Source organism: Mirounga angustirostris, unplaced genomic scaffold (assembly GCF_029215605.1).
Source record: "Mirounga angustirostris isolate CCGP_5_RB_7025 unplaced genomic scaffold, mMirAng1.0.hap1 SCAF_6, whole genome shotgun sequence".
Lineage (NCBI taxonomy): Eukaryota > Metazoa > Chordata > Mammalia > Carnivora > Phocidae > Mirounga > Mirounga angustirostris.
The window spans coordinates 29,361,080-29,384,332 of NW_026991714.1; the positions used below are offsets into that span (position 1 = coordinate 29,361,080).

General features: G+C 37.5%; 1 protein-coding gene across 3 annotated transcripts in view; it reads left to right on the forward strand.

Moving 5' to 3' along the window:
• Positions 1–21,742, forward strand: part of KIF14 (kinesin family member 14) — a 57,084-nt gene extending 35,342 nt beyond the window's left edge. For all 3 annotated transcript variants that reach the window (XM_045877077.3, XM_064594037.1, XM_064594035.1), the window contains exons 22-30: positions 1,485–1,585; positions 7,122–7,216; positions 9,214–9,438; positions 9,624–9,808; positions 13,138–13,296; positions 14,042–14,164; positions 17,922–17,996; positions 19,144–19,282; positions 19,645–21,742. In XM_045877077.3, coding sequence (XP_045733033.1) covers positions 1,485–1,585; positions 7,122–7,216; positions 9,214–9,438; positions 9,624–9,808; positions 13,138–13,296; positions 14,042–14,164; positions 17,922–17,996; positions 19,144–19,282; positions 19,645–20,024 — 1,482 coding nt within the window. In that variant the 3' untranslated portion in view covers positions 20,025–21,742. The remainder of the gene's footprint in view (positions 1–1,484; positions 1,586–7,121; positions 7,217–9,213; positions 9,439–9,623; positions 9,809–13,137; positions 13,297–14,041; positions 14,165–17,921; positions 17,997–19,143; positions 19,283–19,644) is intronic.
• Positions 21,743–23,253: the final 1,511 nt, after the last annotated feature.

A 23,253-nucleotide genomic window follows, 5' to 3' on the forward strand; every position in this document is an offset into this window, starting at 1 on the left:
CTCCCCCCTGCATGAACTCTCTCTCTCGCCAATAAATACATAAATCTTAAAAAAAGAAAGGAAGGAAGAAAGAAAGGTCAGTAAATCAAACCCAAAGATATACTCAAAGAATACTTATACCATGATCAAGTAAGGTTAATTCCAGGAATGCAAGGTATATTATTCATAACAGGAAATCCAAAAAGACTGAAAGGAACTGAGTGTTTATCTCTAAATGATGGGTTTGTGAGTGGTTACACTTTTGTGTGTTTATACGTGTTAATAATTTCCAAATTTCCTACAATGAATGTGGATTGCTTGTGTAATTAGAGCAACAAAAAAACTGTATTGAAGTCATTTGATCATTCTTGCCTTATCATATACATTAAAATGTGGTAGGTGACTTAACCATTATTATCTTACTTCCTACTTTCAACTCTTGCAATATTCTTTGATTATTTTTCTATATAATTATACTATTTCAAATCAAGCTCTGTATGTATAGTATTTTGCTAGAACTATAATTAATATTACTTCAAATACTTAAAATTCAGATTATTATCATGATTAATATATTCGACCAGGGAGTGATCGAATCTTAATGTTGTCAGATTATTCTTTTCTTTTTCTTTTTTTTAATTTAATTTTATTATGTTATGTTTGTCACCATATATTGCATCATTAGTTTTTGATGTAGTATTCAATGATTCATTGTTTGCGTATAACACCCAGTGCTCCATTCAGTACATGCCCTCCTTAATACCCATCACCAGGCTAACACATTGCCCAACCCCCCTTCTTTTATTTTTCTACTGAGGGTTTATCTTTTCTGTTTTTACTGTCTTCTATATCCCAAGTTTATGTTTTTTAATCATTTAATGATTTCTGTGCTTTTATTAGTAGAGCTCTTTCAATACAATTTCTAGCATCATGTGCTTGATTTTTTGTTTTGTCAGGAATGTGATATTTTTAAGATTTATTTATTAGAGAGTGCGAGTGGGGGGAGGGGCAGAGGGAGAGGAAGAGAGAGAATCTCAAACAGACTCCCTGCTGAGTGCAGAGCCCAATGCGGCGCTCAGTCTCAGGTCTCTGAGATCATGACCTGAGCTGAAATGAAGAGTCGGATGCTTAACTGACTGAGCCACCCAGGCACCCCAAAATGTGATATTTTTAGACTTCTGCCAGAGAACCTGTAATTTTGCTAATTTTTTAATTTTAAATGTAACAAATTTAAATTTTTGTTTTCTCTTAATTGCTAAACATGTTTTAAAAGATTTTATTTATTTGAGAGAGAGAGAGAACATGAGCTGGAGGAGGGACAGAGGGAGAGGGAGAAGCAGACTCTCCGCTGAGCGGGGAGTCCAGTGCAGGGCTCAATCCCAGGACCCCAGGATCATGACCTGAGCTGGAGGCAGACGCTTAACCAACTGCGCCACCCAGGTGCCCCAGTTGCTAAACATTTTTTAACCCAAATTAATAGAAACCATATATTTTATTTTTCTTAGAGTAATAATAGTAACAAGAGTGAAGATGTCTTTTGTGATCCTGAAGATGAATGGGAACCTGACATTACAAATGCACCAGTTTCTTCTTTTTCTAGAAGGAGGTAAAGACATTTTGTTATTGTTGTTTTTGTTCTGGGTATACATATATATATATCATTTCCTTATTTTAAAAGAACTATCTATTGTCATAATGGATATGTCTGTGCAGGGAACCCAGTAATATAAGAGAAATAGTATGTTACTGATCAAATTACAGCACTTGGGGCATTAAATTGTTTATATCAGTCAGTTAGAATAGGAACAAAAATGGTCAGCATCTCACCATATAAGTCTTAAGAGCGACTTAGAATAGCATAAATCGTCTACGGCCATACCACCCTGAACGCGCCCGATCTCGTCTGATCTCGGAAGCTAAGCAGGGTCGGGCCTGGTTAGTACTTGGACGGGAGAATAGCATAAATCTAATTTCCTATAAAAATGAATAGTTTTTATTACTTTTAAATTACCCTTTTTCTTTTTTTTTTTTTTTTTTAAAGATTTTATTTATTTATTTGAGAGAGAGAGAATGAGAGAGAGCACGAGAGGGAGGAGGGTCAGAGGGAGAAGCAGACTCCCCGCCGAGCAGGGAGCCCGATGCGGGACTCGATCCTGAGACTCCAGGATCATGACCTGAGCCGAAGGCAGTCGCTTAACCAACTGAGCCACCCAGGCGCCCTTAAATTACCCTTTTTCAAGAACTTGGCATATTCTATGATATTTTATTGTAAGTTATAGAACTTCAAATGCTGTCAAGTTAGCACCACAGAAGAATAAATCATGATGATAGAGAACTTCTGTATATGACAAATGCTGCTTATTAACTAAAAGCATAAAAGACTTCCACAGTGAATAGATGCTTTTCAAGGAAAAACTAGTTCCGTTTAGACCTCAGATGCTTAGATTACAGAGGGGCAAAATGGTATAATAGAAAGGCCTTGGTCTTGGAACCAATTTAGCTGCTTAGTTTGGTTTTTAAACAAAGACTTCTTTTTAAATAAATACTTCTTCATTTGGTTTTGAAACAAGACTACTGTCTGCTATTTCTTGAGGATACAAAGATGAATAAAAAATACTCTCTGTCCTGAAGACCAGGAATTGAAGAAACTAGAAGAACAGTTGATAAAGACCCAAAATCAGGTCAGGCAGAAGGACTGGAGAGGAAAGTCTGGTTTTATACATATTCAAGAGGAAGAATCAATAAGGACTTGGCTAGCTGTGGAGTTGAGGGTGATAAAGGGCTCAAGGGTGAATCCCTGTCTAACAAGGGTGACTGGCTAAGGGAAGGTGGTGTTCCCTGATGTGAAGAGTCAGATGAGTTTATTTTTGAACACGATGAGCTTGAGATTCCCAGGGAACATCCAAGTGCATATATTCAGGTCTAGAACTTGGAAGGAGGGATTTGGGATATTTCAGGATGTAAGAGTCAGTGGCATTCATCCATCCAACAGAAGCATCATCATTATCAAGAACATTGACTGGGTGCTTGCTAAGTATTATCTCATGTAGTTCTTACACAAAACTATGAGGTTAGTGCTGTCATTACCCACCTTTTACAGATGAAGGGGCTGAAGATTTAAAGAGGTTATAAGTTGTCCAAACTCACAGAGCTGATAAAGGAAGAGCTGGTACTCAAATCCAGGACTGAGTGACTCCAAAGGGCCTGATTTTCTTGACTGCTACGCCATATTGCATCTCTGTTGCATCAAAACAGAATCTTTCTGGTTAAATCTCTCTCTCTCTCTTTTTTTTAACTTCATCACCTTAAGCTGCAGCTCAGAATTCATTGGGTTTCCAGACCTTTTTGGGCCTTTCTTGTTTTTGACTATGCTTATTTTAAACCCATTTATAAAATTTCAAAGAGATGGAACTACTTTAGAGCAACTCTTCCTCCTGTTACCTCTGTTCTATTTGCTTCATGGTAACTGCTAAGGTACAGTAAGAAATAGCCAAGAAATAATAATCGATACATGTTATCTTATATGTTATGTACATAACAGCTGTGTATTTCAAGCTAAGAGAAATACAAAGCATGTCCTTTAAACAGATTCTGAGTTCCTTGAGCATAAGATACACATCTGTATCCCCTACAATGTACTATAATAAAAAAGTCACAGGCTCATGTCAGAGTCCTAGGTTCTAACTTTTTTTCATTAAGTTTTTAATTTTAATTCCAGTATAATTAGCATACAGTATTATATTAGTTTCAGGTGTATAATAGAGTGATTTATGCCGAGTGCAGCCATGGGCAAGTGACATTACATCTTTAGACTTCAGTTTTCTCATCTATAAGATGGAGACAATAATACATATCTTTTCTACAGAGCCTATTGCTAAGTTTAAGTGAGGTCATATATAAAAACAATTGCTTCTCCTGCTACTTCTACTATGACCACCATGGGACTGATGATGATGTCGTGAAGTAGTTCTAAGGATTAGAGATAAAGTATGTAGAACTCCCACTGCAGTGGATAGGTGTTGAATAAATGGCAGTTCTTATTATTGGGTGCTTGTATGTGCTAAGTAAGATTAAATCGTGGACTACAGAGGGGATCTTATTTCTGATTTAATACCAATAAACAGATAGTGATATCTTCAGGTGATTTATCTTGAGGACTTCAAAACAGTGTTGGGTTCTCCAAAATGAGCTAAAGATGGCCCTTGGGGGAAATTGGGCAGAAGGGCTTGGGGTACTTAAGCTAACCTGGAGTAACATAAACCTCCCAAAAATTCAGACCAGAACTACAAATTCATCAGACGGTGATTTGTAAATCCCGTTAGATTTTATAATACTGGTTTCTTATTATATTTTATTATAAGCAGATACAAACTTGGTGTACTTAGAATTATGGATCACAGTATGAGCATTAATAATTAATGAACATCAGGGAGTGACGGGATGAGTGAAATAGGTGAAGGGGATGAAGAGGACGCTTATTGTGATGAACACTGAGCAATATATATAATTGTTGAATCACTATATTGTACACCTGAAACTAATATAACACACTATATGTTAATTATACTTGAATTTTAAAAACTAATTAAAAATAATGAACATAAAAATTTTAGCTTATTGGGGCGCCTGGGTGGCTCGGTCGGTTAAGCATCTGCCTTCGGCTCAGGTTGTGATCCCAGGGTCCAGGGATCGAGCTCCGCATTGGGCTCCCTGCTCGGCAGGAAGCCCGCTTCTCCCTCTCCCACTCCCCCTTGCTTGTGTTCCCTCTCTCTCTGTGTCTCTCTCTGTCAAATAAATAAATAAAATCTTAAAAAAAAAAAATTTAGCTTATTGAAAGTTGGTGATTTACATCTTATTTTCTGCTAACTTCTAGGTTAATAACTAGGGAACCAACAAAAGTTTAAATTATTACCAAAAAATTAAAACTTCTTTTGATATTTTTTTAAGATGTTGAAATTAGGTGTTTTCATTTGGTAGAGATGTTTTCTTGAGAACTTCTATAATTTAAAAGTATCATATTTAAAAAAAATGAATTGCTCTTGGTCAGAGGCCTTGTATATGAAGTTTCAACCTTATAAGAATGTTTATGACAGACCTGCAAACTCTGAGAACGCCTGCAGGTAATGGAAACACTGACAGATTCTTAATTATGGAACCACTGCCAGGCAACCATATGCCATAGGCTCTCTGTGACAAAACAGACTGGTTTGGCTGCCTATAAATTTTGATACGTCCTGTGGACGGTTAAAAGTAAAATGCCCCTGAGGTTAAGTAAAAATTCTTTAAAAAGAATGACAAGCATTTTATTTGAGTTTAAACATTGTTTAACTGTGATGGTGTTGGAAGAATAAGTTTTCCTAGTTTAGACTTACTGTAATAATGTACCCTTTCCTGGGGGCACCTGGGTGGCTCAGATGGTTAAACGTCTGCCTTCGGCTCAGGTCATGATCTCAGGGTCCTGGGATCGAGTCCCGCATCGGGTTCCTTGCTCAGTGCAGAGCCTGCTTCTCCCTCTCCCTCTGCCACTCCCTCTGCTTGTGCTCTTCTATCTCTCTGTCAAATAAATAAATAAAATCTTTAAAAAATAAAAATTAAAAAAAAATGTACCCTTTCCTTTCAGACCTAAGCACAAGAAACTGTTACCTTTGAGAATTGATATTTCTTCTTCCTGTTATCATATTGAGAGTTGATATTTCCTCTCCCTGTTATCAGTCATATTTCTGTGTTTTTCGTATAGGAATTCATGGGGAAAAATATATTTGAAACATTTAGATGACTACAGATGGAATTGGTTTCTGTTTAGCAGTCTTTTCAACAAATAGTATTTTTCTTTGAGTGGCCGACGGTAATAGAGAGTTCTGTTAGGAAAAAGACTCCAAAGGATCCATCCCCTAGATTTAGATCTAGGTCACAGCTCAAGGAGCTTCACTGATATAATGAGGGCTGGAGTTGGAGTTTAGAAAATTGGCAGATGAATGGCAATCTGGAAGTAGGCTGCTTTTTCCAGTAGCAGTTAGGAAGAAGGAGTAACAGCTAGACAGCCAGTCAGTCACACTCCAGGCAGAGATCTGAGTGGTTTTATAGGCTGAGGGAAAAAGCAGAAAGAGCGAGTGAAGATATCATTCCCTCCGTTTGTGTTACTGCTACACTTCACAGGCATTCTGCTTTTCACACTGTGTAGCAAGCGCTTACTTGAATGTTCATTTACCTAGATCATTTCCTTGTTTAGAATCTTTCCCAGGATATTCTCAGGATAAAATCCAAGCCTCCTTAATTGGCATCCAGGGTCAGCCTCAGGCGGCTGGCGCCTGCACACCCCCACACTACCCCCGCGTTGCTCCTCTCCCCCGTCCTAGACTGCAGTCCTTCTGAATCTCGCTTGGTCCTTACATGCGCCGTACTTTTCTCTTATCATGGGGTCTTCCCACATCCTGGTGCCTGTGTCCGAACCACTCTTCCCTGCTTCCCAAACCTGCCTCTCCGTTTGGCTAACTCCTGTGCATCCTTCAGTGTCATTGTTCCAGGAGGCCCTCCCAACTCCTTGGGCCAGGTCAAGTTCCTCTCCAGCAGAGCATGCTCTGTTCTCGTGACATATCACTTTATTGCACTTATTTGCCTAATTTCTCTCTTTTCCTATGGACCTTAAGTTCAGTGAGCCCAGAAACCATGTTTCCTGTGTTTAACCATAGTATCTAGAGCCTGTAAATAGGAGTATTCTACAAATATGTATTCCATTTAATTAATTTACTATATTCTTAGAATAATACCTATAAATAGTGAAGTTCTTGCTTAATAAACCAAATGAATTTAACTATTTCTTGATGAAAATGTTTCCACAGAAAACACACACCTGCATACCAATTTTCTTTAGAGAATTAAGAATATTCTTTTTTAAAAAAGATTTTATTTATTTATTTGAGAGAGAGCACAAGCAGTGGGGAGGGGCAGAGGGAGAGGGAGAAGCAGAGTCCCCACTGAGCAGGGAGCCCGATATGGGGCTCGATCCCAGGACCCTGGGATCATGACCTGAGCCAAAGGCAGACGCTTAACCAACTGAGCCACCCAGGCGCCCCAAGAATATTCTGAATATTATTACTCCATGTAGTACATAACCACTAATCTTATGGTTTATCTTTTTTTAGGAGCAGGAGCTTGATGAAGAATAGAAGAATTTCTGGTTGTTTACATGATATACAAGCCCACCCAATTCAGAATTTGCATTCTTCCCATTCATCAGGTATTTTTTCATCAAATTTTCTTATATACTGAAAAAAGCATCAAGTCCTGGCTCAATTACTACCTTGTTTCATGTTCTTATGCAAATCATTTCATCTTCTACAAGTTTCCATTTTCTTTATAAAGTGAAGGGGGTGGGCTGGGTGGCCCTTTCCATGTCTAAAATTGTGTGCTATGTGATTTATTTCAAAGCCTTTTAGTAGAGTAGCTAATTCAAATGTGAAAAAACGTTTAAAAGAAAAAGCTATAGGAATTTTTCCAGTCATAATTATTTTATGTGAATATGGATTACAACATTAATTTTCCTATAGAGGGGAAATATACATTATATATATGTATGTGTGTATATATATATATATATATATATATACACACACACACTGCAAATTTGCATGTGTAGCTAGCTACCTGTAATAATTTAAATGCCTACCAGGTGGCAGTGGGTCACTACACAGCAATAAAGAAGAACCAATGACTGTTTCACTCAACAACCTGGATGAATCCCAAAAACATTATATGGAGTGAAAGCAAGCAGATAATAAGTAGATACTGTATGATTATATTTCTATGAAGCTGAAGAACTAATGTATGATGACAGAAGCCAGAGTAGTTCAGAATAGAACAGTGGCTCAAAATGACAGACACCTGTTGGAATGCCATTGTGGACACCTTGTACACGTTGATCTAAGTGGGGGCGTACACACATGTAAAAACGATAAGCTGTAACACTTAAGACATGCACACTTTATAGGCTATATACCTTAGTAAACAAAAAATTAAAGTTACCCAGGCACCCAAGCTTTGCATTTTGTAACTTTTCTTTTTTTCTCTTCCCAAATCAAATTCTTATCTTTGGTCTAGACTCTTTTTTAAAAATGCTTTTTATTTTGTTTTGTTTTTTAAGTAAACTCTTCCCCCGAACCTGGGGCTCAAACTCACGACCCCGAGATCAAGAGTCACATGCTCTACTGACTGAGCCAGCCAAGCTCCCCTGTTCTAGACCCTTATTAGTCCCCACCCTTTGCCTTTATTCTACCTTCCTTTTAGTTTGCTGTTTAATCATCTATGAACTGGACCGAAAAAATAATCTTGTTTATTAAATGAGAATCATTATACTCATGAGTTAGCATTCCAGTATAAATTATTTCATGAGGCTCCATATGAGCTCTTCAAACTATTTCCATTTACTTCTGGTTTGGACAGTGCTTAGAAAATTATGCTGAGGGGCGCCTGGGTGGCTCAGTTGGTTAAGCAACTGCCTTCAGCTCAGGTCATGATCCTGGAGTCCTGGGATCGAGTCCCACATTGGGCTCCCTGCTCAGCAGGGAGTCTGCTTCTCCCTCTGACCCTCTTCCCTCTCGTGCTCTCTGTCTCTCATTCTCTCTTTCTCAAATAAATAAATAAAATCTTTAAAAAAAAAAAAAGGAAATTATGCTGAAAGTCTGTCTCCCAGAGATGTGATATCTTAACTGTACATAATCACTGGCTTTAGCCTATTTTGATTACAGTATGCCTAGAGAAGAAATCAGTATAAAATAGAGCTATTGAGATAGTCCTTTTAATAGTTTGCTTTAGTATTGCCTACACTTTCAGCTTATGAATTAATTAGATTATTTATATTATGATATTTATATTTATTATGTCTATATTATTTTTCATGTAACTGCCATTGTTTTCACTAATTCAGAGTTTCCTAGGTGTTCCCAAAAAGTAAATAAGGAAGGAGATTAAACCAATGGTTACTTAGTTTATTTGCATTGTCTGTATTGTGGTTGAGGAACTACTAACCTATGGATTGATTCCACTGAGAGATTAATTGACTCCTTTTTAGAATTGTGTTTTCACTTTGGCTTATAGAAATAAGAATGCGTTGAAATAAGAGTAGCCTACTTTGAATTTACTGATCAATGAATCTATAATATGCTTGCATTAATACGTTTGTTTGGAAATATTGTGCCTGAAAAGTAGGCTTAAGGTGGCTATTTTCTACTGATATAGGCTTACTGGAGAAATCAAGCACTATTTACTCAAGTTCAGCAGAATCTTTTCTTCCTGGAATTTGCAAAGAATTGATTGGGTCATCCTTAGATTTTCTTGGACAGAGTTATGATGAAGAAAAAACCATGGCAGACAGCCTGATTAATAATTTTCTTAAAATTTATCACGGGCTATTTGCCATTTCCAAAGCTCATGAAGAACAAGATGAAGAAAGTCAAGATAACTGTAAGCAACCTTACTGCTTTTATTAATTTACATGAATGATTTTCTGCACACTATGTTTTCTTTTGAATGACTGTCACATTTCACATGCATTTTCTGACTATGCTAAAGTGTTTTAATGGTGATCATATATGAGTTCTTTTATCTGGAGATTATTTCTTCCAGTAATTTTCCTTCTTCTTTCAAAGTGTTCTCTTCTGATCGAGCAACCCAGGCATTTACAATCCAGGTCACATGTGCTTTTGAGCAGCTTGTGGTGCTAATCAAACATTGGCTAAATGATACTCCACCTTGTACCAGCACAGCAAGACTTGAAGATGAATTGAGACAAGAGGTTAAAAAACTAGGAGGCTACTTACAATTGTTTTTGCAGGTAAATTGATTTGCTGATTTTCATTTGAAGAATTCATTTATTCAGCAAGTATTTATTGACCTGTCAGCATCTTCCCCAAAATTAGATCTGTAGGATTTTCAGAAGTGATTTCTGTTTTGCAATTCTGAAACTGTGGTTTTCTATAATTGTTTGTTGTTTATGGCCTCTGTGCCAGGCACTAAGAGTTCTCAGTGATTTACAAATATTAACTCATTTAATTCTCGTAACAACTTCAGGAGTGGATACTGTTACTAATCACCACTTTATAAATGAAGAAATGGAGGTGAAGGATATGTAGACAGACTATCCAATGCTACATATATAACCAGTAAGTGATAGAGTTAGGATTTGAACCCAGGCAGTCTTGGGCCTAGAGTTCATGCTCTTTACTATGTGTATGCTTCTATGCTAGTCCTCAGTGATGGCGATGGGGGAAAAGGTGAAGTCTTGCTCTGGTTATGTACTGGGTTTCAGCTCATGCTGAATTAGTGACAAGCCCAGTGGTGTACAAGCAAGGAAAATATATTTTTTTTTCTATTTACCTTCTATCAAGTGAGATTAGACTTGGCTCTGAAGAAGAAGTAAGCTAAAAGCTTACTCTCTGTCATATAAAATCTGGAAGTAGGCATGGTGGCTCTGGTCCACTTTTTTTTTTTTTTTTTTTTAAAGATTTTATTTATTTATTTGACAGAGAGAGACACAGCGAGGGAGGGAACACAAGCAGGGGGAGTGGGAGAGGGAGAAGCAGGCTTTCCCGTGGAGCAGGGAGCCTGATGCGGGGCTCGATCCCAGGACCCTGGGATCATGACCTGAGCCAAAGGCAGATGCTTAACGACTGAGCCACCCAGGCTCCCCTCTGGTCCACTTCTTGAGATCCAAGCTCCTTCCAGTACACCCTTCTACCAAGCCTAAAGTATGGCCCTTTATTTCATGGTCCACCATGTTGGTGGAGCTCTGTCTGAGTTCAGTGCAGCAGGATGGAAGAAGTGACAAAGAAGAGAAGGGCCAAAGAGAAGGGAAGTTTCTGGAAATTTCCATATGACATTTCTCTCTATATATCTTTGGCCAGAATTTCATCATATGACCATATCTAGTTACAAGTATTATTGGGGAATGTACTTTTTATTCTGGACAGCTATATACCTAGTGGAAAATCAAGGATTCTATTACTACAGAAGAAATGGAGAATTTTATATTAGATAATACCTAGTCATCCACCGTTTCAGTGAACTCCTCCATAAGAATTCTTTGAATAGGGGCGCCTGGGTGGCCGAGTCAGTTAAGCATCCAATTCTTGATTTTGGCTCAGGTCATGATCTTAGGGTCATGAGATCAAGCCTTGTGTTAGGCTCTGCGTTCAGTGTGGAGTCTGCTTAGGATTTTCTCTCTCCCTCTCCCTCTGCCCTTACCCTGCTTGTGCATGCATGCACGTACTCTTTCTCTCTAAATAAATAAAATCTTTAAAAAAATGAAGAAAGAAAGAATTCCTTGAATATATGAGGGGAGCCGATATGAAAACACCAAAAGGGATAGGTTTCATTTTTTAAAATGGGTGACTTTGCTTCATAACAAAATGTTCCAGAATGTTTGAACAAATCTTGTGTTTTTGTGCCCACCAAAAGACTTTCTACATTCTATTATTGTAGTAAAAGTTAGTTGTATCAAATACTTCCTTAGTGGGCTATTTACGTGATACGATTTGGAAATGTTTGTTTGAGTAATCTAACTAGTCAAATTTAAATCAAATGTTTATTTTTAATTGTCCATTATTCTTCCCTAGGAGGTTTTTCTGGGTCTCCCCATGACTTGGTTAGGCATTTCTCTTATTTGTTTTTCTGATAATCCTGTACTTCACCTATAATGCCTTTTAATATAACATATTTATAAACCTACACACCTCAATGGGCAGTAACATTTGGGCAGTTAGAGGGGCTAAGAGTCCTTTTTTCACAAGGACTCATCATTATGATAGATGCTCGGTTGGATACTTGTTACTGGATTAATTATAAATTCACACTGGATGAAGGATCACTTTGGATATAAGCAGTGAGGAAAGAGAATGACCCTAGCACAGAGAGGCAGGCTACAAACAGGTATGGGTGAAGTGATAGATGAAGGAAATGCTTGGATAGCATAGAGCCATGAAAATGAAAGGGAAGGCTGGCCAGAGAGCAAAGCTGGGGAACAAAAACCTTAGAGTCCGACTTATGCTTGAGCCTGGAGAAGGAAGCTAGTTGAGGGGTTGTGGTGGAAAAGAGAGTGTGAGATATACTTAGTTGGCTCTTAGATTTTAGAGCCAGTTCAGGAACAGAAAAAAACCCAAAACCCACTATTGGCATTTGGAAATCCTTTTTGAATGCATGCTAAATTAGTTCTCTGTCCTTTGGCAAATGCTTAACTTTTTAAGTCTCCCCATTTTCTCATTGGGAAAATAAAAATAACAGTGTCTATCTGGCAAGGTAGAGGACCAGATGGATGGATGTTATAAGAAAGTACCTATTAGAGTAACTGGTCGGTAGTTTCTTTCCTTCTTTTCATTCTCTAGGAAGAACACTTTGAACTTAACTTAGGGGTTATGACCTATAGCCCTATGGGAAATGTTTTATGTAAGGAATCAAGGATGGAGAGAAGAGGTAACTTGAAGGGGAGATTAGACCAAGCTCAGGAGAGACTTAAGTTGGCAAAACTGAATTTAGTAACTATACTTCTTACCTAAGTGGTTTGAGAATTCCTACCTTGTAGCAGTATCATGAGGATGGCCCAGAAAGCAAGCCAAGAAAAGTATTCTGAAGAATCACTACAGTTGGCAGGTAACAGAAAGAAGAGCTTGGGGGGCACCTCCTCATTCCTCTTGGGCATGTGTACTGTGGTGTAGAAACCTTTTGTTGAAGGGTTGTTTTTCCCCCTTTCACTTCCCTTTCCTCTTTCTTCTCCCCTGAGAAGAGAAAGTATCTTTATTAACCATCTTTCAGATGGCTACTAGGACAGGAAAAGTTCAAAGGCAAAAAAGAGCCACCATATTTTTCCCTTTTTTGGTGTGGACCATTCACTTATTGCTTCTGTCTTCTATCTAGTTGATTGCCTATTTGCCTTAGGTCTCCTACTAGGGTGTAAGGTCTTTGAGGGTAGAAGCTATATCCTAGTCATTTTATTATCGTTAGTAGCTACAGGGTTGCATGTTTTCTGATTCTAACTGAGATTTTTATGAAGCATAGTCACTATATCAATGAATGCAGCATTTGTTTTCTTCAAATTGCTTTTCCGGTCTTTTCTTTACCTCTGTTTGTAATCTCATGTATCTGATATACTGATCCATTTTTGTTTTATAGGGATGTTGTTCAGATATCTCATCAATGGTAAAGGAGGCTCAAAAGAAAATAATCCAAATTGTACAACAAGCTGTAAAGTATGTGGGACAGTTAGCCGTTCTTAAAGGGAGCAAGCTGCATTTTCTGGAAAATAGTAGCAACAAGGCTGCCAGTGTTCAGGTAATTTGGTAATATTAGTTTTGAAAGACTTCATCTGAGGGAACAGTGTAGACTTCTGATAATAGTATCACTAAACATGATAAGCTGTTTTTATTTTAAAATAGTTCATACTTTTAATAATTTGGCAATATGATTTAAACCTGTTTCAATCTAAGTTGGTTAAATGTACTGGATAATTCTGGTTCACTTTGCCTTTTGGATCTTTGCTTTGATGATAGGTACCTACTCTGGAGGGTTTGCTCAGCCAATCAACACATAAAGAACTCTACAATTCTAGAAAATTTGTATTTGCTTGCTTTAAGTATTCATGCCATTGAAAACATAGTATTATATTAGAATGTTACTGTAGTCTAGCAACACAGCGTCCTAAGATGACATTCTTTTTTTTTTTTTTAATTTAAATTTTACTTAGTTAACATACAGTGCAATATTGGTTTCTGGAGTAGAACTCAGTGGTTCATCACTTACATACAACACCCAGTGCTCATCACTAGTGCCCTCCTCAATACCCATCACCCATCTAGCCCACCTCCCTCAGACAGATATCCGTTATTACATGTTATATGTGGAATGCTAGATTACAGATTTTCTTATAGACTGTTTTTATTCCAGCCTTAGTTGAATTTAATAAACTTGGAACTTACTATAGTCCTAAAATAAGCAGAAAATATAACTTAATTATTTTATATATATTTTTAAATATAAAACCTGGGTTTTCCACTTAATGCTTAAAAACTTTTTCTAGGAGGATTTCATGGATGCTCTTTGTGATGGTATAGGCTTAGGAATGAAGATCCTATTAGATTCTGGAGTAGAAAAAGCAAAGGAACTTCAGCATGAACTCTTAAGGCGATGTACCCAAAATGAGGTAAGAGGAATAAAAGAACATTCTATATAGTACCAGATGGTCTATAAAGTTGATTTTAAAAAAATAGTTTAATTCAACCAAATTGGATTCTTATAAATTTATGTATTTTAATTTGTGTCCGATTATATTTTTTATTGAAAAGCCTGACTGTGATCATTATGTCATGGTGCTATTTCCCCAAGTTACTCTGGAGTTACTGCGGCCTCTGTTCTGTACTTTCGCTAGGTCTGTCAGTTATTGTCTGTGCACAGTCTGTGGAGAAACTCCAGAGCAGAATGGAGTATGGCAGTGACATCTAGTGTTCACTTTCTGCTTGTCTGTTTCTTCCTCATCTTTTCTGCTTAAGAATGCAAACTACCGTTTATTGATCTAATATTTTAAACTAAATATTTTGCCAGAGGCATTCACATCTGTTATTTCATATCAAGGTACAGAATCAAAGATTTGAGTGACCTCCTAAGATATGCTTCCTCCCCACCCTCTCCAGCTAACTGACATTAAAGCATAAAACCAGTCGCTGTCTTAGAGATGGCACTGTGTTTAAAACCTATCTGTCATTTTTCAGTGATCATTTATCAAGTCGATGCTCTGACTCTGTTTCTTCACCTGTCATGTGTAATAATACTTACGTCCTAGGTTGTGAGTCATTTATTTATTAAATAATCTCCCAGCACATGTATGAGACTAGGTGCTCTACATAGAACAGTGGTGAACCTCCCCACTTTGCAAGGGAGGAATTATTTGTGTTCCTGTGCATTTCACTGAGCTGCAGGACCTTGTCCAGTCGTCCTGAGCCAGGGTTTTATATTCTACCTACTTGATTGACTCCGAAACTCAGCATGCTACAAAAATCAGGTTTGTAAATCATTGTTCATGTTAACTTTCTTTATTGAGAGTTATTATTAGTGAATTGGGGACTCAGAAGATGAGTTCCAATCTTTGTGGCAGTGAGTCTCAGAGCCCTGGCTGTTCTAGAATCTCGTTGTAACAACTTCTTGGTAAAACTGTCTCTGCCCTTTCCTGTCTTTTTCTGGAGTCCGTCAGCTGTGATGGAGCTGCCCGGGGGATATTGTGTTTGCTGACTCATCCCCACCAGGGTGGGTACTCATTTACATACATACTGATTGATCTAGGAAAGTCAGTCAGGTGGAGGACCGTTAGCTTCCACCCCTCTGACTCCTTTCCAGGACAGCATCGACTAAGTTAGATATTTTTTTTTCCTTTTAGAAAAACGTTTTCATTAATGTGTGTCTAGTTTCCTTATCAGGGGAGAAATCTTCCATGTAAGCCAGAGGGGATCTCCATCCCTTTCCTCAGACTAAAGGGCTACATGGGTTCATCTCTGCCCAAACTGGCTCCAAACTGGAAAACTACTGAACATTAAATTGCCCTCCTACTTCCTGTGTAGCCATGAGCTGCTTACCTGGGCCTCACTTGTTTCATTTAAAAAGTGAGGATGGGCGCCTGGGTGGCTCAGTCGTTAAGCGGCTGCCTTGGGCTCAGGTCATGATCCCAGGGTCCTGGGATCGAGCCCCGCATCAGGCTCCCTGCTCTGCAGGAAGCCTGCTCCTCCCTCTCCCACTCCCCCTGCTTGTGTTCCCTCTCTCGCTGTGTCTCTCTTTGTCAAATAAATAAATAAAATCTTTAAAAAAAATAAAAAATAAAATAAATTAAAAAAAAGTGAGGATGGTCATACGTACTTCATAAGATTATTCTGAGAATTATGTGAAATTAAGAACAGTGGACAGGAAAATGCAAGACACAGTGCCCGGCCGATCTTAGCTGCCTCAGCTTGCTTGTGCTTGTTCTCTCTGTATGTTTGCCTTTCTCACTTCGTGTTATTTTGTTTTTAAAATAAAAACGCATTCAAAAGGAGCTCATTTTGCCGTGAAATCAAGATACGTGGGTCTAGTCCTGTTCCAGGAGACGTGAGGCTGATTTCAGTTCTGTAATGCAACTTTGAAGACAGTGGGCTCATACCGCCCACTGCAGGCATCTCCAGCTGGGATTGTGCCCAGCAGCGGGACCATTTATCCCTCAAACACTATCAAAGTAGAATTTCCGCCGGCAGTAAGTGCAAGAGGGTATAGAATAAGCCCGTGAAAAGCAGAGGCGAAGTAATGCATGTGAATGTGCTTATTAGTACGCAGTAGAGCAGGGTGCGGATGTTAGCTTACCCAGCTAAAGGGTCAGGCCCGTCTGGCATAAAATTCGTATTATCGGCCTCTTCATGAGACTTCTCCCTCCCTTCCTCTCATTTTCTTTCTCTCATTTTCTATATCCCACAGCTGTTTAGTTATGGTGGGGTTTTAGCTTATCATATTCTTAGAAACAAAGAATCTGAAGAAATAGAAATGGGTTCAAACATAAGGCATTGGAGTTATAATTGTAAAGCTGGAGCCAGGGGAAAAAAAGAATTTGTGTGTTCCTTTCTTTTACCACAAAGAGGAAATTTAAGTTAGACCTAGGGAAGAACTGTGTGGGTAAAGCCAATTAAATTCTTTAACACCATCCCCTGGCAGAAATTAAGTGAGAAGTTACCTTAGGGGGGGAGCATTGAGCAGTACAAAAGCAAAGACTTCAAATTGCGACTGGGGGTTCCCACCCTGATTCTGGGTCTTAGGAGCTTGGAATCTGTTTTCTTATTTGTAAACGGAAGACAATTGCATATGCAGCATAGAATTATGATTGAGAAGCAAATAATAAAACACGGAAGTGAAATCACTCGGACATAGGAAGACAAATACTGTATGATCTCACTTATATGTGGAATCTAAAAAAAAAAAAATCAAAAAACCTTAACTCATAGAAACATGGAAACAGAACACTTTAGTGGTTACCTGAGGTGAGGGTGGGGGGTGGAGGTGGGGGTGGTACGACAAATGAGTGCAGGTGGTTCAAAAATACCAGCTTCCGGCTATAAGATAAAGAAGCCCTGGGGATATAATGTACAACATGGTGATGATAGTTAGTAATACTACTATGTTGTATATTTGAAAGTTGCTAAGAGAGTCGATCTTAAAAATTCTCATCGCAAGAAAAAAAATTGTAACTCTGAAGTAATGGATGTTAACTAAACTTATTGTGGTGATGGGACGCCTGGGTGGCTCAGTTGGTTAAGCGACTGCCTTCGGCTCAGGTCATGATCCTGGGGTCCCAGGATCGAGTCCCGCATCAGGCTCCCTGCTCGGCAGGGAGCCTGCTTCTGCCTCTGACCCTCCCCCCTCTCATGTGCTCTCTCTCTCTCATTCTGTCTCAAATAAATAAATAAAAATCTTAAAAAACAAAACAAAACAAAAAAACTTATTGTGATCATTTTGCAGTATATCGAATCATTATGTTGTACAGTTTTAAACTAATAAGAGTGTTATGTGTCAAATATATCTTAATGAAACTGGGGAAAATGTATATATAGTTCTTAGAGCATAATATTTGCTGGATATATTAGTTACCCTCTTCCAAGGGAGTCTTGGAAATTTCATTCCTATAGATATTTGAATGTTAAGACAAAATGCTGTTATTATCACAAACATCAGAGTGTGTTTATATTTAATGTAGAATCAATGTGCAATTTATTTTGAAAGAAATTCTGCTTACATGATTTAGGTACTCCAGCTATTTAATTGCAGTCCCCATAACAGAACTTGAGTCTTTTGACTTATTAGACTAAAATTCTTCCCTGTTTCGTCCCATAGAGTTCTAGGATCTTTAAACTTTTAAATAATTATATAATAAAATATGTTAATATTCTCTATAGGTTGCCAAACAGATGAAAGCTAAAGCCATGGGATTGATTGGATGTCTTGAAAACATGTTTGCTGAGTGGAAAACAGTAAGAGAAGCTTTAATGTTTACTTTTGTTTGGTGTATTTTAGCATTTCATTAGGTTTAAGTATAGATATATGTTTCTTTCAGTTTTTATCCTTAGCCAGGTAACTCCTTTGTGCATGGTTAGTTGAAGCATGTATCATAGCTCTCTAGCTACTTCCTCTTGGATGTCGTAACTTATTTGTTTTAGTAATAGATAAGATATTGTATAGAGATTGATTAATATTAATGTATTTTATCTATTTCTTACTGCTACTGGTTTAGTAACTGTCAGCTTTTCTTGGGATAGTCATTGGCTAAAAAACTGTGTTTAATAATCAATATGCTTAAAGATTTTAAAATATAGGTGAATTAGACAAATTATTTTATTTTATTATTTTTTTTTAAAGATTTTATTTATTTATTTGAGAGAGAGAGAATGAGAGAGAGAGAGCACGAGAGGGAAGAGGGCAGAGGGAGAAGCAGACCCCCTGCTGAGCAAGGAGCCCAATGTGGGACTCGATTCCGGGACTCCAGGATCATGACCTGAGCTGAAGGCAGTCGCTTAACCAACTGAGCCACCCAGGCGCCCCAAATTATTTTATTTTCATGTTACAAGTAAATAGAAAAATATAAACTCAGTATATAATCAATGTGTCAAAAAGGAGTGAAATATCTATGGCTTGAAAATTTTTATTTAAAAATAAATGGGAGATATGTAAAGTTGAACTCTAAAAAATTAAATAAATTTATCTTTTATGATATTGGATAATAAAGGCTACTGTTATTTTATTTTATTCCCATGTAATATAATAATTGGACTTTGATTTAAAATTAATTTAAAATTCTTGGGGCCCTGGCTTAGTCAGTAGGGCATGCAATTCTTGATCTCAGGGTTGTGAGTTCAAGCCCCACACTGGGCATAAAGCTTAGTTAAAAAAAAAATTTTTTTTTTAAATAAAATTAATTTAAAATTCTTATTTCTTTTAAAAACAGTAATTGTTAATATTGTATTTTGGTCTTGCTTGTGGAAACAGAACTAAGCACTGGTGAGGAGAGTAAACTCATTCTCTTTCCTGAAGATAAGATTCTGGTGATTAAAATTGTGTTGACTAAGCCTTACTGTCATGTAGCTTATTATATATTTTTAAAAATATTAACTTTATTTACAGAAAAGTTTCAGAACTGAACTACAACAAGAAAATTCTGGATACCAAGATTTGAAGAAGATGGTTAATCTTGCACCAGAATTCCTGAAGTTAAAACATTGCTTAGAGCAAACTATTCAAATTATTATTTCTGCACTGAGAGGTATATACTCCAGACAGAATTTGTAATTAATCAAAATTTTATAGTTTAAGAACTCTCAGACATCTTTTCATTTCTAGTCTAATTCATTAACTAAAGTCTAATTAATGCTACTTCCTTGACATTAATTACCAATATAGGAACTTGTATGGTCGTATTCTCACTTAATATATATAAGTACTTTGCCTAAATAATTAGATCCTAAAAAACCAGGTATTTATTTAGCAGATAAGCTGAGTAATCTTAAGTAGTTTAGATTTATCTTGACAGGGTTACTTTGACCTAAAACATATGTAGAGTCATATAAGAGTAATAAATACCTCATGAAAAATGAAAAATTTAATGAACTTTTTCTTCTTGCTTAGGATTCCACAGTGACAAAAATCTTCTCAAGAATTGTGTTGAAAGTCTTTGCAACTTGGCCAAGGATCTTCATGATGACTTGAACATGCGCTCTACTTCTCTTGACAGCTGTGAGAAGAAAATACCTCAAGTTGGCCATGGGGGACTAGAATCTCTAGTCAAGTCACTCCTCTTATGTTTTGAATCTGAAGAAAGACCTGATTTGTTGAATCCCTGGGAAACGTGTAACCAAAATACCAGAGAAGAAGGACAACAATCTAAATCAAGCAGGACCGACTCTGTTAGGAATAAAGGTGTACCAAAGCAAGTGTATGAACTCCATGGCTCGTCCCCAGCAGTGACCGCAGAGGACAGCGCACCCATTAGGATTCAGTGGGTTTGAATTCCGATATGTAGGCACTTTATGACCATCCATGAAAGAGAGAGAACACTGGGTAGGCAATTTTCCTTACGTAGGAGAATATAAAAAGCAGGAAATCAGCATAAATGTTTCAGAGAAGTCCACATCTGTTTGGTGGCCTTCCATTGGGAATGGAGAGTGTAAGCATTATGGAATCCCAATTTCAGAATGTGCATTCAGAAGTTTCTCGGCAGACGATTTTAAATAGGCATTCACGGTATTGGAACATGGTGGCAGGAGAATGAAATCAGGAGTTCGAAAACAAGTGAATGGTCATTTCTCCAGTTTCTCATTGCCTTGAATTTTAAATGTTTGGTTTTCACATTGACATATTATCTCTGGTTGGTTCTTCAGCTTGTTTGTAAATGGTTACTATAATTCTTATAAGTTATTTTCTCTTGAGTGGAAACACATGAATAATTAGTTACCTTTATGCCTGTGCCCTCTCTCCTCTGCAAACAGCTACAATGAGGTTTATGGTGAAATTGCCAATGTAGTAATAACTAAGGCAGCTCAACTTGCAGTGTTATATCTGAGACTGTTTTTCTTGAAAGGTTAACTGGTTGCCGTTTTGAATAGTGTGTTCAAGGGCAGTTTCCTTTTCTTTCCAAATAGAAGTAGTTACCTAAATATAGTATAACTAACTATATGTTAATAAAATGTCTTGCTGATATAGTAGTTCACTATGTTATCTATGTTCCATAATGGGGCTGTATGAATATAGTTTAAAACCAATTAAATATTGCCAGAATCACACTCACCTTTTGAATGGGGTTAGGAAATCAGGGGCTGGACCTTTTCTTGATAATGCTTGTTTTGTTAAAGGTGTAATGAAAGTGTTTGTACAGGATTTGGTAAAGATTAAAGATCCTTTTCCTATATCACAGTTTAAAGAAACCTTGATTCGGAATCAAGTAACAAAGAGAATATTCTCCTTTTGGGATCTTTCATTAAGGAAATAGTTTGACGTTTTTGACCACAAGCATATGTGTAGTTTGGAAAGATACTGAGTGATTCTGCTTGGGTGATATTGAGCAGTTCCTGGAGAATAATTCTTTTAAATAAACAGATCTTCTTCATGTGCCCTTTTCACTTGCAGATATCACTCGTACATTTGGCCTGACGAGTGAAAATCGGACATGAGTAGCATGAATAAATTCGGTAACTGCCTTGCTGGGAAGAGATTGTGGATAATACTGGTTACTGTAGACAGAACAATGTTAATAAACCATGTGCTGTGTTGCCAGGTGCAGTGTTAGCAAATTTGCTTTAATTTTCTTTCTCTCTCTCTCTTTTTTTTTTCCTTTTCTTTCCGGCATTTGAGTTTGTATTCTTTCTGAAGTGCTAAACATATTTTTAAATAGTCAGTGTTCTGCCAAGTGGCACCTTTGCTATCAAGTTTCATGAAGTATCGATGTACATATAGGAACTTTGCCTGAACGTTGTACTTCTTGGAAGAACTTTCTAAAGTATCAACACAGTAGTTTTCATCTTAATGTTTGGTACTTAATCTTTACTTCCTGCTTTCTAAACTCATGACTTCATTGGTCAGAAACCTATTAGTGTCTTTGTAAAATTTTGTATATATATATATATATATATATTTATACTTTTAAGTAACTTGTTATACAGTATTCAAATGAATGATGAAAATATATTTGCTATTAGAATCATGTGCACTGATAAATGTTATAAAGAGAATGCCTTTAATAAATCTTATTGGCTTCAGAATTATCTCTTGGTCTCAGGTTTTTTTATTTTATATTGATTTTCTTCTTATTTTATTTCTGACTCAAAATTGCCATAATAGCTCTGCTTTGATAATAGTTATACTAGTTACATCATAGTTATATATATACCTATATAAATATAGTTATAGAGATATAGTTATACTGGTATTACAAATCAAACAAATAATTAGGCAATACTAACCAATAATAATATTATTATGACAACCACTTAGATTTTTTTTCTTTCAACATTGTTCTGCCTCTTCGCAGCTGGTTGTCTGGAATAGCTTTATCCCCATGTGCTGTAGTGGAAAGAGCATGAGCTTTGGAGTTTGACGCATTTTTCACACACTTGAACTATGAATCCCAGCGAGGCTAGTTAATAACCAAATGACCTTAGACAAGTTGCTTGCTGTCTTCTTGCCCATTTCCTCATCTGCAGAAAGAAAAGTAATACCCATCTCATGGACTCCCTGAGCATTAAATGGGAAAAATGTAGGAATAGGTCCTGGCAAGCAGTGGACCGTTTGTAAATGTTAGTGTCTGTCCTTTCCCATTATGGGCCATGAAACCCTCATCATCACACGTACAGGTCACACTGGGTGCAAGGCTGTGCTGTGGATGACAGTCTGCCAGGAAGCCAAGTTGTACTGCAACCCTGTAAACATGGCATACTTGAAAATATATCTGCTACCATTAGGTTCTGTATTAATAAAAGGAAGTAAACAGTATCCCACCGGCCTTAAGGAAGGTTCTGTGTGATGGAGGTATGTCCTTCAGGAGGTTCCTCCGAAATTTTTGGCAAAATATTATTTAGTTAACTGATTAGCATTTTTAAATTTGCAGTGCCTAGGGCACCTGGGTGGCTCAGATGGTTAAGCGTCTGCCTTCGGCTCAGGTCATGATCCCAGGGTCCTGGGATCGAGTCCCGCATCGGGCTCTCTGCTCAGTGGGGAGCCTGCTTCTCCCTCTGCCTCTCTCTCTGTCTCTGATGAATAAATAAAATCTTTTCTTTTTAAAGATTTTATTTATTTATTTGAGACAGAGAGAATTAGAGACAGAGAGCATGAGAGGGAGGAGGGTCAGAGGGAGAAGCAGACTCCCTGCCGAGCAGGGAGCCCGATGCGGAACTCGATCCCGGGACTCCAGGATCATGACCCGAGCCGAAGGCAGTCGCTCAACCAACTGAGCCACCCAGGTGCCCGAATAAATAAAATCTTAAAAAAAAAAAAAAAAAAAAAAAAAAATTGCAGTGCCTAACTATGTGCCAATAACAATTTTGAGGTTTTATCTAAATATGGAAAGTAAGAGTTTGTTTATCACAGAAGAGGGGGAAGGTGTCAGTTTGGTTGGGTTAAAAGAAGGTTGATCTGTTCAGCTTCTTGTGCATGATTCAACAAGGAAGCTTGTGCTCTGGATTTAGCAAGTTACAGTCGTTGCATGATATAATCAAGACTGGATTTTTTTCATCTTTCTTCTTT